Here is a 17,864-nt window from a genome sequence, read left to right on the forward strand (position 1 = left end):
ACACGCGCGCGTCCTGGTTTACGTGCTGACGCCAGATGTATATGAGCGCACGAGGCGGAATCTTTTTCCCTTTTCGCCATCAGAGAGCGGGAGTCTCGCGCTGTTCACTGCGCAGTAGCACCGCCGCCTCAAACACCGACACGCATCAGGATCTCGGTAAGACGGCGCACCGACAATCGACCGTCCGCCTCGGCTTATAAACCGCTTTCAGCTCCTTCAAAAACTCGTTATAAATAGAGAATTAAACGGTTTTAGTCGTCAGGATCTGAGATTTAGCTCGCGAGCTAACGGTTAAGTCAGTCAGTCAGTCAGCGAGCAGCCATTGAAGCTCTTTCCACCATGATGGAGATGAAAATGGCTGTTCCTGTTTATAACGTCAGGTATACTCGGATTTAGCCGTCTGATAAACTAAACAAACAAAGTAAAAGTCGCGTTCATCGCTCGGGTTTAAGTTGTGTCTTTTACGGTTGTATTTCGGTTAGCATATATTATGTCGGGAAGATGGGGATGTTGTGTGATCTGGCGGGTAATTTTTTTTGGGGGGGTGTCTGATCACGTTGTCGGATTAAAATGGAAACGAGTAGTTTCTTTAATTAGTTTATTTCAACGGCGGATGTTTGATATGACGCATGCTCGGACATGAGGATCCGATACTTTTATAACGTAACGTTACACTTATGCGGGTAGTTTAAATGTTACGTTAGTTTATGGTTTGTTGTGTGTGATATTCAATTGGTTCTGATAGTGTTTGTGTGTCTCTTAATAGTTCTGTAAATGCTTCTGTCTTGTCTAATGGTAAAGCTCATATTCAATATATCAGACCATACTCGTGCTCGTTTTAAAGCTGAAATGTGTTGTCATTAGCCGGTTAATTAGCCATGTAACGTTAGCACTGCCACGTACGGTATGCAACGCTAGTCTGATCATAATAAATTCATCCAATGGTTAAGTCCATTGATTTATTTTTTCTAAATTATTTACATCTCACGCTGACGTTGGGATGGTCTGATCACATCAGTAGTGATCTAAGGTTGCAGGGGTTTTGAGACTGTCCTGCTAGCAGCATTAGCCTGTGTATCTGTAGAAGAAACACGTGGTAGTGTGGGGCCGGGCCTGGTGGCAGTCGAAGTGCACTGTCCTGTGCATCTCATCCCACGCTGGTCCTGCCAAGAACATTAACCCAGTTTGTCTTAACACGAGTTGAACAGATTTTTGAAATACAGGTTTTGGGAATTCCTACACGTGGCTTAATATTGACAGTTATACCAGTCTATAAGAGATGAACCCATTTTAACAATGCTGTTTGAATTATTTAAATGAGCATCTTTGTATTTGTGTATGTTATCTGGGTGTTTTATTTTGGGTGTCTCAGTTCATGCAAATGTCCTTTTGGTGGGATGAATTTTACATATTGGTTGATCATTATTGAGTGTTTGGGCTTGACACAGAGAGAAAGAGACCAGGACTGCAGAGAGGTGGAGATTATTGACAAGTGTTTTGGGCTTGACGCAGACAGAGACGGAGATGGAAAGAGGAGGAGATTAACCCTAAAATCTGGCAAGAATGGAAGCTGCAGGGTGGCATCAGGTTATTGATCTACAGGAGAAGAGCAGAGTGTGGATCTGAACATTCTGTCTAGAGCAGAGAGTTCTTGAATGAAGAGGATTTTCAGGCTCTGTGTTAGTCTTTATGTGGGTGTCTGGGACTGTGTTCTGGTCAGACTGTGGATCGGAGGCATTTGAGCTGGTTTGTGTCCGAGTTGTGAAGAACGCTCTGAAAGATGGATCCAGTGAGATGAAGATAGTGGATTCGCACCTTTGATGTTTGTTGCCAAACTGTTCTGTCCCATAAGCCTTCAAATTGGATTTCTAGTATGAGAGCAGAATCGAAAGATATCTGTCAAGGATTGAATTGTGCACGCTTTGATCTTGGACAGTTAAACTCGTTTTCGGAATCGTCTCCGTGAACTGACATCATCGACCGTGTTTGGCTTGAGGCTGTTGTTCATAATGGAAACCATTAACATCTCTTCTGTCCTTTCTTTCCAGGAAATAAAACCGTGAGACAACATGGCAGATCTGGACAAGTAAGTGCAGCTGTTTCTGTTAAAGTATCATTTTATTGGTCCATCTTTTATTTCCCAGTTTGACAGTTTATAGAGGCTGAAGTTCTCAGCCTTTTTTATCTGTAAAGAACTGATGTGTAGTCCTTGTGCATTTCTGACCCCTCTGTGCGGCCTGATCTGTAGCCAGTAACACTCCCTCTGCGTGCTGTCACGATCTGTGTGGCATCCTAAACATGTGTGCCATGTCAAACTCTGCATGCCATGATTCCCTCACTCAGCACCTCCCTGACTGTTGCTTACCACAGACACTTCCGGTGTCAATGCCACCATAGTAATATTTCCCATGATGTGATGACATCTAGATGAGTTTGGATCCTGAGCGCTTTGATGGCCTTTAATTCCACTCATTGCCAGCAGTTAATGTGCCTAGGCCTGGCCCAACTTGTGAATCTGTAGAAGGCGGCTTTAACATTTCAGAATATGCCGGTCGTATCATTGCAGTTTTTTTTTCTTTTTCTACCTTTTACCTTGTAAAGCTTAGTGGAGAGCTGTTCACACTTCTGTGCAGACTGCCTTTACCCTGTTTTTGTGTCAGTGGTTGTGGGACTGACTTTGGTCTGTGTGTTTGTCCTTGTAGTAAAGAGCAGACAGAAATGGACCCGGCTGATATGGAGGATGTTGAAGAGGTGGAGGAGGAGGAGACCGGTGAGGACAACAGCAAAGGTATTGTCATAAAGTAAACCAATAAATGTTACTTACTGGATCAAGGCAAAAACGTATTTTGGGAGCTAAAGTCGATGTTTGCCCATTTAATCTGATTTTCCTGTGTGTGTTTGTTGTTAAATGTAGTCTCTGGTCAGATTTTATTCTGTAGCCTGATCTAGAGGAAAGTTAAACGCTGAAGATCCCCTGGATTGTTATCGCTGACACTCACACACTGACACTGGATCAGTCATCAGAAAGAGATGTGTGTGCATGTTTGTTCTGGCACTTTATGTTGGGTAACATTATATCAGACCTCAGTGACCTTAGTTGTGTTTGGCAGCTGGACTGAAGCAATGAAGCTGTCAGGCAAAAGATTTTAGTGTGAAAGTGTGTTGAATATTGAATACAAGCATTACTGGCCCGACTGAATTTGCCACATTCTCTTGCTTTAGTAAAATCCTTACCTGACCCTCACCAGTTTTTTTTTGCTTGCCCAGAGTGCGCTTAATGAGGAAGGTGCCCTGGTTTTGAGAATCTCTTTATGAAATTATCAAGCTTAACTGATTCTGTAAGCTATCCTTTGACCAAGTAATTTGTGTATTCTGAAATGTAGGTAAAGATGAAGTCCCCATTCTGATTGGTAGAATACTGGTTAATGGGGGTGGTTTGTAATGTGATTCTCTTGTAAGCATTGGTAATATGCAATGTTTATTCTTTTTGTTTTCAGCACGTCAGCTTACCATGCAGATGATGCAGAACCCTCAGATTCTTGCGGCGCTGCAGGAGAGGTTGGATGGGCTTGTGGGGTCTCCCTCAGGGTATATGGAGAGGTAAAAACACACAGACCCTGTTGTAGATTTATATTAACTCTTCATCAGTTGTCTGCTGATTCACAGGTGTTGTCCCCTGTTGTGCTTTTTATAATACCTTGTGTTTTTGGTCTGTGATCAGTTTGCCAAAGGTGGTGAAGAGACGTGTCAATGCGCTCAAGAACCTGCAGGCCAAATGTGCCCACATTGAGGCCAAGTTCTACGAAGAAGTTCATGAACTTGAACGCAAATATGCTGCTCTTTACCAGCCTCTCTTTGACAAGGTGACGATTTATTACCTCAACACATTTTATTTCCAGAGTTTGAAATGATTTTGTTATAACTGCACATCCTTTGCAGACATATAACACTGACAAAGCAAATATGGCTATTAATATATAGTGTGCATAAGGTCCATTATGTTGTTAAATGCTGATGCAGAAGTTTCCAGCTGAAAGTCTGTGGTCAGTCTAGAGGACAAAACAAGAACAGCAGCCAAATGAGCATTAAACAGAAAAAAAGCTTGAGGTGTGGCTGTTTATCGCTCGGACCTCTTTCTCTCTGTCTCCCAGTGGAAGCCCCTCCTGCTGTGGCGTCTGCTAGACTGTTAAATGTCAGAGACCTCATTTATGTGCAGAATTTTCTCCAGTAAATTCACTAGTTTGTGGGCCAAGACTATTTGCTTATAATAGATCCTGCCCAGAAAAAGCCATGTATGTCTATAACGTCTGTATTTTAGCTTTTTCTAGCTTTGAACTGGTCAAATTTGAGCTGTAGGTTTCAGCCAGCTCTTGCTTTTGTAGACATTTTTTATTTAATTGTCCTAAAAGAATGTTGTGATTTCGGACATTGTTTCTCTAAATCCTGTTTTTATCTTTGAAGCGGAGTGAAATCGTCAGAGCATCCTATGAACCCACAGATGAAGAGTGTGAGTGGAAACAAGATGAGGAGGAAGAGCTGACAGTAAGTAAGCAGGTACAGGTGATCTATGCCTGCATGCTCTTTAAAAACTCACCTTATACAAACAAAACAACTCCAAGACTGATGTGCTGATTTGTGTAGAAGCTAAAATCACTTGGCTGAGTACAAAATGAGTTGTCTCTGTGTTTGACTGGTGTAGTTCTCATTACCTCATTCCTTGAATGTTTTGTTCAGTTATAACTGGACTTGTTTCTTGTTCTCTCTTTCTGGTCAGGAGGAGATGAAGGAAAAGGCAAAAGTGGAAGAGGAGAAAAAAGATGAGGAGAAAGAAGACCCTAAAGGAATCCCAGAATTCTGGCTCACAGTTTTTAAGAATGTGGATCTACTCAGTGAAATGTTGCAGGTGGGGAGAGAACACATGACAATGCAGTGCTTGAGACAGGCCGGTGCTGCCACCTAGTGGTGAGGAAGTCTCATGACTTGGGTCTTGACTGGCATCTTGTCTCATACTGAACATGAATGCATTATTTTGGTTAAGCGAGGAGAAAACACTTTCCAAAGAAAGTCACCAAATTCATCTGAATTGTTGGAGCTAGCCAGAATAGACAAATCGTGAGACATGACTCAAGATAAAGTGAATTAATTTCACGTCAAATGATAAACAATAAGTATTGCTTGATTTCCTAAAGCAATTTCTCTATTTCTTCTTGCCAGGAACACGATGAACCAATCCTCAAGCACTTACAAGATATCAAAGTCAAATTCTCTGATGCAGGCCAGCCAATGGTAAGTCTGACAGTCAGTTATCTCTCTCATGATCTGTTAGCGGTTCACTGTTTTCTCACTGCTGCATGTCTGCTTCTCCTCCCAGAGCTTCACATTAGAGTTCCATTTTGAACCCAACGAATTCTTCACAAACACAGTCCTGACAAAGACTTACAAAATGAGGTCTGAGCCAGATGAGTCTGATCCTTTCTCTTTCGACGGGCCAGAGATCATGGGCTGCACAGGGTACAGTTCAACCTTTGTATAAATGTTGTGCAGATTTATTTTAATAGCATGCTGGGATTGCGTCATCTATTACACGTGCAGGTCATTAGGTTTTGATAAGGGACTGAATGTGTGACTGAAGACTTGACTATTTGTGTTCAGGTGCACGGTTGACTGGAGTAAGGGAAAGAACGTCACATTGAAAACCATCAAAAAGAAACAGAAACATAAGGGTCGTGGCACAGTCAGGACAGTCACAAAGACAGTCCCCAATGATTCCTTCTTCAATTTCTTCTCTCCACCTGAAGGTAGGGAACCCACGGAGCATTCAGAGCGTTGACTGGTGTCCAAACATGTTAATGTATTATCTAGTTTGAGTTTAAATAAAACTGAGTTTTAGTATATTGTCAAGTTGATTATGAGGTGTGAGCACTAAGATGATTTGTTGTTTTCTTATGTTCTGTTCTTTCAGTTCCCGAAAATGGTGATCTGGTGAGTAAATTATTTATTTGGCTATTTTTCTTTTAGTTTAGTTTATTGGAATTTTTCTTATGTTGAGATTCAGGTGGGTACTAGGCCTGTAAATGATAGATGGTTTGCCTGAAACTTGAAAATCTGTCTATTTTGAAGGTTCTTGGCTTATACGTTGTTTTTCATCCATACACCTTACGAGTGCTCTGATAGTTGGTTTTAGAGAGGAGTATCTGATGGTTGGTTTGTGTTCAGGACGAGGACTCCGAAGCAGTGTTAGCTGCAGACTTTGAGATCGGACACTTCATCCGTGAGCGTATCGTGCCCAGGGCGGTGCTGTATTTCACTGGGGAGGCCATTGAAGATGATGACGATGATGTGAGTGAAAGACAGCACTTAATCTTAAGGGAGTAGTCTGTGATTCAAATATTGCACTGGTGTGATGTTTGTGTCTGCTTTGGTTTTACAGTATGATGAGGAAGGAGAGGAAGCAGATGATGAAGTGAGTCAGTCTCTTGTTTTCTTACATTCATCATGTCGATGCCTGTGCATGGTTTGACTGACGTGTTTGTGATTGACAGGAGGGCGAAGAGGAGGCAGATGAAGAAAATGATCCAGACTATGAACCCAAGGTAGGACAGATGTCTGTCACTGTTCCTCAGTCAGTCTGATGCTAATAACATACAGAACACATGCTGTCACCTCCACTCATGCATTTCTGCCTCTCTTTTAAACGCTTTCCACCTGCCCACACACACTCCTTTAATTTAAATACTTCTGCTGCTGCCGTACATCAGAATCGGACCAAAAACTTATTTTGAGATGAGAAGATGAAGGTCTCTGGTGGTGTTTAGCATCTCTGTGAGCAGCTGACTGTCATATTCAGGGGTGCTGTTTACTTTTAGGCAATAAATCTTTTTATTTCAAAACGTAACTTAAAGGTTCTCTTCAAGGTATATTACAGCACACCCTGTGAAAACACCGGCATTAAGCTCTGCCTGATAAAAGCTTCACCGCCTGATGTCATTTACCTTCTCTGCATGTTCGAGGCGTTTTCACAAACATCTTCAAGCATGCCAACATTGTGCTTGTGCATTTCATCTTTTCTCAAAGAATGTAGAAAACGAATCGATTAGAGGAAGACTAGTTAAGGACGGGTTAGGTCCAGTTTTGTTTTAACAAGCGACAGCATCATTAATGTGAATTTTCCAGCACACCTTGTGAGTTCTCTTTAAATTTCTCCTCGCTAGGTGTAAATGATGTCTGTAGTAACCCTGTCCTGGTAGGTAAAGCTCATGAATGAATCTGTCCTGTTTTCACGCCTGAATCTCACCTCATCCCCACCCTAACCATTAACACACTCGGCTGTTGTTTGCTTTTCTCTAACTGTATTGATTTGGCATTACCATCTGTATTGTGTCTGTATGTTGAAGCGTCTGGTGTGATCCTAAAATAAACCCAGAGTGTTTTCATTCAGTCCTTGGTTGCTTGAGGGAGGAAGCTGCACATGTTCTGTCATGTCATTGGTTAAACCCAGTGTCAGTCATAAGTGTGCCATCCCTCGATTTGTGACTGTTTGATTTGATTGGATCCCCTGGAGAGATCTAAACTCTTATGCGATACTTATTGATATTCTGTTATGTCTGATCGTCAAATTGATATCTGTGTGTTGTGGTGGGTATCTTGTGAGGCTGTTAAACTAATAAATGCATCAATTAAGTGCCTCAATATAACGTTAGACTGTCAAAAGAATGTGTAGTGCGTTTATAGGATATTGGCATTTCTCATATCACCAGTTTATACGATCCAATCAAATCCAGACGGATAACTTAAGCAATGCCCTTTATGATTTCTGCCTGAAATATACCCCTACGGATGTTTCATGTAAATGCAGTCTTGACATGTATACAGCACATAACTGGCTCTCCTCTTTGGTGCGTTACAGAAGGATGCCAACCCCCCAGAGGAGTGCAAACAGCAGTGATGGCGTGCCCACTTCTATCAGGATCCCCTACACTGTAACGGCTTCAAACAAACATAGTTACTTACCGCCTTACAATGTTTTGTATTTTTCTTGGTAGAAATGATTGAAAAATAAAAATAAAAGGGTTTCAAGATTTTTGTTACAAAAAACTCAAAACAGTGAGCCTCGGCTCACACTGCATAGTATTTTACTAGACCGGTTTCTTTTTTTTTTTTCTGTATAATAGTTAGAATGCAGAATATCCCTCAAAGCATGACACCTGTTTCTTCACTGCTAAACTAGTTGGGTTCTTGTGAAGTCTATTGTATTGCTCTTAGACAACAGCTGTGGAAAGACTGTCCGGAGGTGACGTTTATGTAAAGCGAGTGATTCCTTTCCGCTCCGAACAACCGAAGCATCTCTGCATCTTAGAGACCTATGTCATGGCAGGGCGGCACAAAGGTGCTTTTTCTTTCGGTTAAAACCTGTGACTTTCACCCAATGGTAGGACTCAATTCGGTCCGTTCAGGCTAAAGTCTCGTTTAAAACATTCCACCGTTTCCTTCAGAAAATCCTTACATAGTCTAAATGCTCTGTTCGGTTCATCTTGGAGAAACCGTGACCATTTCTGATTGAAACTGACAATGGCGTCTGTACATTCCACATGACAGCGGTTTAGTAGAAGACGCTCTGATGCATGACCTTAGTTTTTTTTTTTTTCTGAGCACTTTGTACTTTTGTCATGTCGTAGCATCAGATTGCCTGTAAAAGCCCTCTCCCTATAATTGACTGGTTTATAATCTAGCGCTTATAACCGTACGTTGCGCATCAACGCAACTCTTCGACTGCACTTTTGAACAAACCAACCTCGACCCCATTGGAGGCTTAGGCCTGGAATTAGAAACTGATTGGTGGAGCCAGATGTGTGATTCTGGTTAGGTTTTAAGCCCTGAGTGATGTTTGGAGTAGTTTGTGGTGTCATGCCACCCTCTGTTTGGCAGGCTTATCACTGTGAAGGGGTGTGTCTGAATGCGTTTGTGTACCTGTACATTCAGAGGAGTCTCTTGGAGATCTCCTCTTTCCCTGTAGCCCAGCAGGACTGAAGCAGAAAGCAATATTCTCACCTGGTAACCCCAAGCCCACAGTATTCCTGTCTTGCAGCCCAGATCTGTGCTCGTGTGTAGCGCAGACCGTCTGGTAGTTGATCAGTTGTCTGTCAAGCGGTTGAATCAGCAGGGATCTGTGTGGTCCCTCTCAACAGCTGTTGTCAAAGCAAAATGCCATGCTACAAAACTAATGTACTCAATAACTGTACTTGGATGTATATTCATGAAATAAATTGGTCAAATGTGTGCCCTTGGTTTGATTGTCTTTATTTTTGGGGTTGGTAAAATGGGTGTTGCAGTGTTGAATAAGGATTTTAGGATTACATTAAATCTCGCATAAAACAAAATGTGCTATTTAAACAAAACCTCAATTCAGCTGTGATCAATACAAATTTAATATCGGTGTATGAAATTGTCCTGATGTGGGTGGTTTACTAGGCAATTTTCGTGTGGTTGAATTTGAGTGAATACCACTGTTGGCCGCTGGGTGGCAGTGTTGGACTAAAAGCATGAATTTTTAACTTGAAAATCAATCTATATACATTTTAAAAAGTGATTTTAAAGTCGATGTTAAATTAAGGCATTAGATAAATGACGGGTCAGGTGATGTATTCTATGCACACGTGCTTCAACTGTAGTCATGTGTATTGAGATAAGCTTTATGAAATGCTGACTAGGTAGATTTAAAAACATGTGTCGAGTCATTTCCTAATTTTTAAATCGCTGTTTTTTAGGAGCAAACTTTCTGTACAATTGCTCCCCTAAAATACTTTTTGAGGGATTTGTACTCTTTAATTAGACACTTTTATTTTGTAATATGTAGGCAGAATTAGCTTTAGTTGATACAAATGTCTGAACGTGTCCCAATTAGCCCCAAGTATATATATACAAAGTGGGATATATAATAATTGTTCTTAAAATTAATACCTGTTTTGACACGAATATTTATGTTTTGTGTTTGTACAGGATAAAATAGTGTTATTTGACAGAATAACTTTCCTCTAAATTTGAATTATATGAACTTTAAATAACCGGAAGTGTTTTACATTCACTATTTTTTTAACCTTTTATTTGCATATGTTGATATTTTCATATTTTTAATTATTTAATATTTCCAATGTTCAGGTCGTATTACATTTTATGCCATGCATACTATTACTATAATAACATGCTGTCTATGTAGGGAGCGTTTTATGTTTTGTGACGCGCCCGGCGATGTCCAGCGCGCGTGCTGATGTTTGCGAGTTCAGCGCGCGCGCTTCAGTCATGCAGTGGGCGGTGCGCGCGTGTGAGAAACCCCCCTGCGCGATCAATCCCGCTCGTCAGAGTGCTCGCAACGACCGCCCGGGACAAACGCATCATCAGCCACGCGTCCCAGTTCCTCACACAGCGGTTTAATGCGCGATCTCCGCCCGTGCGCGGGTTCCGTGGCCATGCCGGAGTCCGGCGTGAAGGTTCTGAAGGAGGGCGTGCTGGAGAAGCGCAGCGACGGGCTGCTGCAGCTGTGGAAGAAGAAGCATTGCGTGCTCACCGACGACGGACTGATCCTTCACCCACCCAAACAGCACCACGACCACCAGCATCAGCACCACCACCACGACACGGGCTGCAAGGCGAAGGAGCTCCACTTCGCCAACATGAAGACCGTGGATTGCGTGGAGAGGAAGGGCAAGTACGTGTACTTCACGGTGGTCATGTCGGAGGGCAGGGAGATCGATTTCAGGTGTCCGCAGGACGAGGGCTGGAACGCCGAGATCACTTTACAGATGGTCCAGTATAAGAACCGGCAGGCGATCCTGGCCGTCAAATCCAGCCGCCAGAAGCAGCAGCTGCTGGTGGTCTCTGCGCAAAAGATGATTCGAAACGCGCAGTAGGGCAGCAGGGAGCGGGTGAGCCTGGCCGGAGGGGGGTCGAATTAAGGGATTTCCCTTGCGTGAAACAAGATGCGCAGAGCTGTGATACCCGATGGGCTTGTGGATACGAGTGTCACCTTGTGCGCATTCCCGCGCGCGGAGCGCGGACGGATGCATGGTCTTGCGTTTAAAGACATCATTGCCGTAAAGCCACCATGCCAGCGTGGAATGTCCCATTAAAGATTGTACGTGGGACACCGGGGCAAGTTGTCACAGGTTGTGTATTGCATACATTTAGATTTTACGCATGCGCGTAATAAGGTCAACAAATATTATGTTCGACTGCATTAGTTTTGCTTAAGACCATTTTACACATTTTAATTCACTCCGAAGTGTCCATAAACAACAGGTTTCCACTGTGACGACTTGCCCCACACATTGTCACAAAATGCTTTAGGGCATATTGTGTGTGTGTGTGTGTGATAAAATCCTTTACAGCATCTATCTGTACATATCTTCACTTTTTAGACCTTTCCAAGGAAACGTTCTCTCTAGAGTTTTAATGTGAAAATGCCTTACATCTTCTCTGCATCATCGTTTGTCTGGCTGTGAGAGAGAGGCCACATTCATTTTCCATTTCAGTGCACTTGCATTTGTCAATTCTGTGCGACTCCAGACACATAATCAATATCTGCAAGACCTGAAGGCAGATCAGTTACGCTCCAGAACGAATGTGTGCGGAGATTTAAAGAGACCACCGGAGCAGGACCCCTGAATGCTGTGTGTCAGGGATTGTGTCTGCAGGTTAAATGGACTCGTTTGCTGGATGATCGGATCTTCGACCATTTACCTTCAGAACTGCCCTGAACTGCCCACATCCATATGTCCAAAATGGCCAACGGATTCAAATGTGCTTTACATACATTTTCCTCTCTATATTGGTTTTATATTTATTTGTACATATGTTAAACAGGTCGCGTACATTTCAGTGAACTCTTTTCTTTTAGTTCTATGAAAATGCTTTTGAGATCTTTTTTCTTTTATTACTTGTCTAAGATTTGCTTTTGACCAACAGTGGTTTTAAAGGTTTTTCTTTCATTGGAAATGATTAATTGTTTGTTTAAATGTATTTCTTTTTACATTCAGAGAATGTATTTTATCGTTTGTCAAATTTTTGGATGTTTCGTTGACTTACTGCTCAACACATTTATTATGACATCTGCACTGTACGTATGATGATCAATGTGTTTTGATCAATATTACACAACACAAATGTTGTTTATTCGTCAGAAATGTCACAGTGATCTGTAATGCGGACCTTATAGAATCCTGAGTGAGCTGTTGTTGTTTATTATTTGTGTGAAAATGACTCTTTGAGGAAATTAAATCATGTGTGAAGCTGATGTGAATGACACTTTAATACATTTGAAATATACATTCCATTGAAACTGAACATTGCCTCTGTCTTGGTTTGATCGACTGTTTTTGTCTCAGCACTTTTCTTTACCGTAATGTTTTTCAGGTGAACTTATGTTTTGCATTCTGATATGCAGTAACATGTCAAGTAAAGCTTGCGTGGTTCTGGTGGTGTTTGCTCTTATCTCCCACTCTTCCGTGTGATCCGCTCGCCCATCTTCCCGAGCTATAAGTAGAAGTCGTTTCCTGGAATGATCTTTCGCTGTCAGAGCTGTCATTGAGACACATCTACGGTTATGAACGTACCCAGAGTCAGAACCCAGACGCTAAATCAGATCTAATGCAAGACCACCGTGAACGGGTTTGTGTTACACGTGACATTTAGGGACAGCTTCATTATATCCAAGCTGTTATTATTTTTTAGACAGAATCTTTCTCAATTTTTTTGTGTTCCACAGAAAAAAAAACAAGAGTTAACGAGTAAGTAAAGATTTTTTTATTTTTGGGTGCACTGTCTCTTTAAGGGAATGCACTTGTTCATTTTAGATGTGATCTGTGTGTGTGGTCGTGTGGTAGAAACATATGAAGTCATGTTGACAGATGTATCTGTGTGTGTGTGTTTCAGTGTAAAGAGCTACACAACAGCCACACATCAGATTCTTTTTTAAGAACCGATATTGCATTATGGGTAACGGTATGTAAAAACAGCAGGCTGACTCACTCGCTACCCAACGTGCACTTACACAGACACACCCCGTGGATCTATATTCTGCCCTCACACACACCTTATCCCCTCTTCCTCCTGACTCCATGTGTCAGGACTGTTACTCTTATAGCCGCTGATCTCATGTGTTTACTGACCTCATCTCTTCTGTCACACCACCAACACTTTCCTGCACCATCATGACTGTTGATCACACCCAATTACAATCTGGTTTTTAACACTGACTGTTACATTTACGCATTTGGCAGACGCTTTTATCCAAAGCGACTTACATTGCATTAACCTATACATTTATACTTAGGTATGTGTGTAATCCCCTGGGATCGAACCCGCAACCGTTGTTGACGCAATGCTCTTGCCACTGAGCTACAGGAAAGCTGTTCACACTGTTCAATACTTATTATCCGACAGAAATGGATCAACTTGCTCTTAAGAGTTCACTGACTTTGACCATTCCAATATATTTAGTCATTTAGCAGACGCTTTTACCCAAAGCGACTTACAAGTTGGGTAAACAATGGAAGCAATTGGGTCAAACATTAGGACAACAGAAAATCAGAAATCAAATGAGCAAACTCAACTTCGTATCCTCTTTGTATCTTTGACGTGCTCATTTTTTTTCTAAAGTATCAGAGCACAAAGCGATGAGTGCTCATGTGAAACAGACACTGAGGGTTACCTGGCCCTCTTCCCTCCATCTTTGGCTCATTTTCAGCGGTCTTTTTTCATACTGTACACCTACGTAACTAGGTTTAGTTTAATACCCCAGCACTGCTGGAGAGGCGATGATCACACACATTAACCAGCAATTAGAAAATTACAACTGTGAGCTGCATTGTTTTCGTCTGCCTGTGTATATCATTAGGAAACGTTCTCTAAAACGGTCACGTTAAAGAGCATTGGATCAAAATTATATGACAATTGCTCAACATTATAAATAATATAACATAGTTGATATGATGTTAAAAATGACAAAAATCACGTTTTCGTGATGTAATAGCAATGTTAGCAATGTTCCTGCTGTTGGGTTTGGATCTTTAACTCGGCCCCAATCTGCTGCTATAATGACAATGATTCTCATATTAACCAATAAATAAAGTCCCCTGCTGAGTAACTGGTTAAATATTTCCCAGGGAGGTTGAAAGTGTATTTGTCTTTATTAACTTTATTTCTGATTGAAGAGCTGACACAGACCCATCAACTTCTGAAAAGTCAGCTGTCGGTCAGATGAGACAAATGGCCCATGTGCTGTATCTGTTATTTGTTAACTTCACAAAAAAGTAACAAATGATGTGGAACGCAGAGAGGGTAAAGTATTTTTTCTAAATGTCCTGAAACTTGACTTTGCCATGAGATCAACGCTGGTGTCTGTTATGGTTGAATGATCCTCTCTCTCTCTCTCGTCCCGGTCTGCACCTGTTCCAGCTCAGCGTGGAGTCAGTCACAGCAGTCTTCATTAGCGCAGCTGCTGTTGCCCCTCAGCCCACAGGACCGGAAGTCAGATTAGATATGGAATGTCACCTTGTCCATATCAAGCGCTGGCAGGCAGAATAAGACACATCATAGCGCTCATGTACAGTGAGTTAGCACACAGCGCATTCTTATCTGCAGAGTAAATATAGATTGAACCACAAAAATACTGTGTCGGTTTATACTGTTAATGCTCAGAGGTTACTCTTTCATCCCTGGGATAGTTCACCCAAAAATATAGACTTTCTTCAGTAGGACATAACAGAAGATATTTTGAGAAATGTGTTCATATAGTGGAAGTCAACGTGGCTTCAGTCTTGTCTGGTTATCAACGTTCTTCAAAATATCTTCTTTTGTGTTCTGCAGAAGAAAGAAACTCATACAGGCTAGACATAAGGGTGAATACGTTTTTGGGTGAACTACCTTTGATGTTGATATCGTTTATCTGAAGATCTTGGCGTGTCTGAGTGCAATTGATGAGATTGTTAAATTATTTTGACACATGTAAAACTGTTGGTGTCTTTTTTCTGAAATATCTGCAATGCGGGACGGAACAAGTCTCAGTTTGTTCTCTATTTAACATCAAAGCACTCATATATTTAATTACCAGACCGTAACCTTATTAAAGATGTGATGTACTTGTCTTTTTCAGCAGATGAGACATGTTTTAAACGCATGTATTGTATTTTTAATATGCTTGCTCGGAGGTTTGGGGATTTATTTTGTGGGTTAAGTATCCTAAAACACTCAAATGTATGTTCATCCTGCTTTAGTTTTTGTTGGTTTCAGTAGAACTGTAATAAGTGTTTTCTTTATAAAGCGAATGTGTGTGTTTAACTTCAGTGTTTTCACACACCCACACGGTCCAGGTGTTACCTGTAATCCTGTTTATATGACTCCTCGTGGAAGAGTCTGTTGTATTTCACAGCAAACAGCTCAAGGTCGTAGATAAGACGAGTCCCGGACACAAACTGGTGAGGAAATTCAACTCCGTCTCTTCCCAAAGCAAACATGGAAAACAATCGCGACCCATTTTCTTATCTGTCAATGTTTTAAACCTGAAAGAACCACAACGGGTGAGACAGACGAACAACAGCCATTTCACATCCGGCTGAGAGGAACGCGTCCGAATGCTCAACGTTTCAGAATATTTCCAATTTCTCAGCCTGTAAGGTTCCCGGGTAATTAAACAACTCCCAAACAGACCCATACAAATTATCTTTTGACATTTAAATCAGTCGAGGGCGCTCCCCCGGTACCAACGGACTGATTTGAATAACCGACCGAAAAATCGTTGAGAGCTGTTGCAGACTTTGTCTTGTGTGTTCAGTCTCTCTAAAGCCAGCTTTACTACAAGCGTTTCACATTCTTTCTAATTTCCTCCCATTTCCACAGATTCTTTTATTTTCTTGTTTGAAAATATGACATTTTCTTGTTGTGAACAGTACATTGCAGTACGTTGCATTTCTCCTAAATCATATGATGTTCTTACTCTTGTTTTGGGGTTTTTAGTCTACAGGGTTGATAAGATTTGCGGTGACCTCGACTTCATCAAAAAGTGACATGATAGGTTTCTCAAATAAAACAATTAAAACAAAATTTCACTCGTATTCAATCACAGTTGAAAAGCTTTATCAACCAATGGAGCATTTCCGATCACAACTAGGCTTTTACAAACAAACATCTTTTAACTTCAGGAATATATGAGCGATGAACGAGTCTTTGTTCTCCAAACCTCACCCTTGTTTTAAAAGAATTGAATGAATTCAGACACAAGGGAGTAAAAGAATGAAACGAAAGGATTGCAAAGTTGTGCCGGTGTTGAAAACAATGTCTTACTGTAATTCTCTCCCACAGTGACATGTGGTTGATTTGTTGTGGTTTGATTAGACAAAAGAAGAATGTGAGATGTGTGAAATGCTTTTAGGAGGAATGATGGACTTTTTGGTGGATGTTGGATGTGAGGAGGTCATTGGGTGTTGAAGGTCTGTGTGTATGAGTCAGTTGGGATGTGGGGTTGTTTATACAGGACTGTAAAGCTGTTTTGAATGACGGGTGTGGAAACTCAAAGGGAAGGTCACACCCTTTCCAAAGAGATGTTCCTCTGTATTGTTCCTCTTTGACCTCATGAGGATGAATAATGTAAAACTGTCTATAATTCATCTTTGTTCATTCAATATCTTGTATTTCTGTCGTGCCGTTGTGGAAAATAATTTTGCCATAAAGTGAGCAAGTGCGAAGCAAAACGCTCCATTTGTGCTTATAGAGGTATGTGAAGGGAAATCACATGCTTGTTTCGTCTGTTATAAGAAGAATCATTCATTGATGTTTACTTTAGTGCTATCAGAAATGTGTTTAAATGATCAATCATGAGATATGAAGATATGAAATGACTGTGTTTGTTTTGAAGGTGTGTGCTGTCTGACTGTGAGGAAGTGACTAACTGAACTTCTGAAGATAGCTGCTCTGTTTCCAACCCTTGTGAACTCTTTAAGATACATTAGTCTGGCCATATTCGAAGATAAGACATAAAAATGTGTGTTACGATAAGAATGTTACTTTGTTAGTTTAGCAACATGAAACGTGAATTTTGTATAATTTATGATATATTGTCTTGTGTAGTGTGTTTTCTCTTACAGTACAACCTTTTTCTCAGAGCCACCTTTGAGAACGTTTGTGTCGTATCTGCGTCTTCATGTAAAGTTAAAATGTATATATATATATATATATATATATATATAAATAATTGCATAAATATAGTATAAATATATGTAAAAATAAATAATAATATGATAAAATTAGAGAAACACCGATATATCGGCCAACAATCGGTCAATTTTTCACACTATAAGAACAGCCGAAGATCAGGGCAGATATATCAAAAGGAAAATGCAATGAATTTGTGCTTTATGTATAGAAAATGCTTTATGTATGACATCACCGGTTTGATGTCCAATATAAACTGTCATTATGTGAATTATAACATGAGTAAGGTTAAGAAATATTGGTCACACTTCAGTATAGGGGGAAATTCTTGCTTTTAACAAACCATTAACTACGACTTTTCGCCCAATAAACTCTTAATTTGTTGCTTATTAATAGTTAGAAAGGTAGGTTTAGTTGTTAGGTTTAGGTATTGGGTAGGATTAGGGATGTAGAGTATGGTCATGCTAATAAAAAGGCAATATTCCAATAGTGAGCATGCTAATAACAACTACTTAATAGTGAGAATTGCTCCTTATACTGAAGTGTTACCAACATATTAATTTAATCTTCAGAATTGAATTAATGCAAGTTAATCTAACCACCAAACTATCGGGATCGGCAGATATCGCTCTGAATAATCACCTATCAGTATCGGTGGAGAAATG

At 40.9% G+C, this 17,864-nt stretch overlaps 2 protein-coding genes across 4 annotated transcripts; both read left to right on the forward strand.

The window, feature by feature from the left end:
* On the forward strand, positions 1-9,276 carry nap1l1 (nucleosome assembly protein 1-like 1). 3 transcript variants are annotated; one of them, XM_056748334.1, is made up of 16 exons: positions 1-156; positions 2,049-2,086; positions 2,703-2,788; positions 3,498-3,600; positions 3,722-3,863; positions 4,462-4,554; positions 4,775-4,903; positions 5,215-5,286; positions 5,372-5,511; positions 5,653-5,798; positions 5,963-5,982; positions 6,217-6,339; positions 6,431-6,463; positions 6,543-6,593; positions 7,212-7,243; positions 7,907-9,276. In XM_056748334.1, exons 2-15 carry the CDS (start codon positions 2,070-2,072, stop codon positions 7,215-7,217), a joined length of 1,161 nt encoding a protein of 386 aa, XP_056604312.1. In that variant the 5' UTR covers positions 1-156; positions 2,049-2,069; the 3' UTR covers positions 7,218-7,243; positions 7,907-9,276. The 3 variants fall into 3 exon arrangements, with proteins under 3 accessions (XP_056604312.1, XP_056604310.1, XP_056604311.1); XM_056748332.1 differs by lacking the exon at positions 7,212-7,243 and having other exon boundaries at positions 3-156; XM_056748333.1 differs by lacking the exon at positions 7,212-7,243 and having other exon boundaries at positions 3-156; positions 4,462-4,542.
* Positions 9,277-10,276: 1,000 nt separating this feature from the next.
* On the forward strand, positions 10,277-12,336 carry phlda1 (pleckstrin homology-like domain, family A, member 1). Its single transcript, XM_056748335.1, has one exon. It carries the CDS (start codon positions 10,428-10,430, stop codon positions 10,902-10,904), a length of 477 nt encoding a protein of 158 aa, XP_056604313.1. The 5' UTR covers positions 10,277-10,427; the 3' UTR covers positions 10,905-12,336.
* Positions 12,337-17,864: the final 5,528 nt, after the last annotated feature.

Source organism: Triplophysa dalaica, chromosome 5, assembly GCF_015846415.1.
Source record: "Triplophysa dalaica isolate WHDGS20190420 chromosome 5, ASM1584641v1, whole genome shotgun sequence".
Classification (NCBI taxonomy): Eukaryota; Metazoa; Chordata; class Actinopteri; order Cypriniformes; family Nemacheilidae; genus Triplophysa; species Triplophysa dalaica.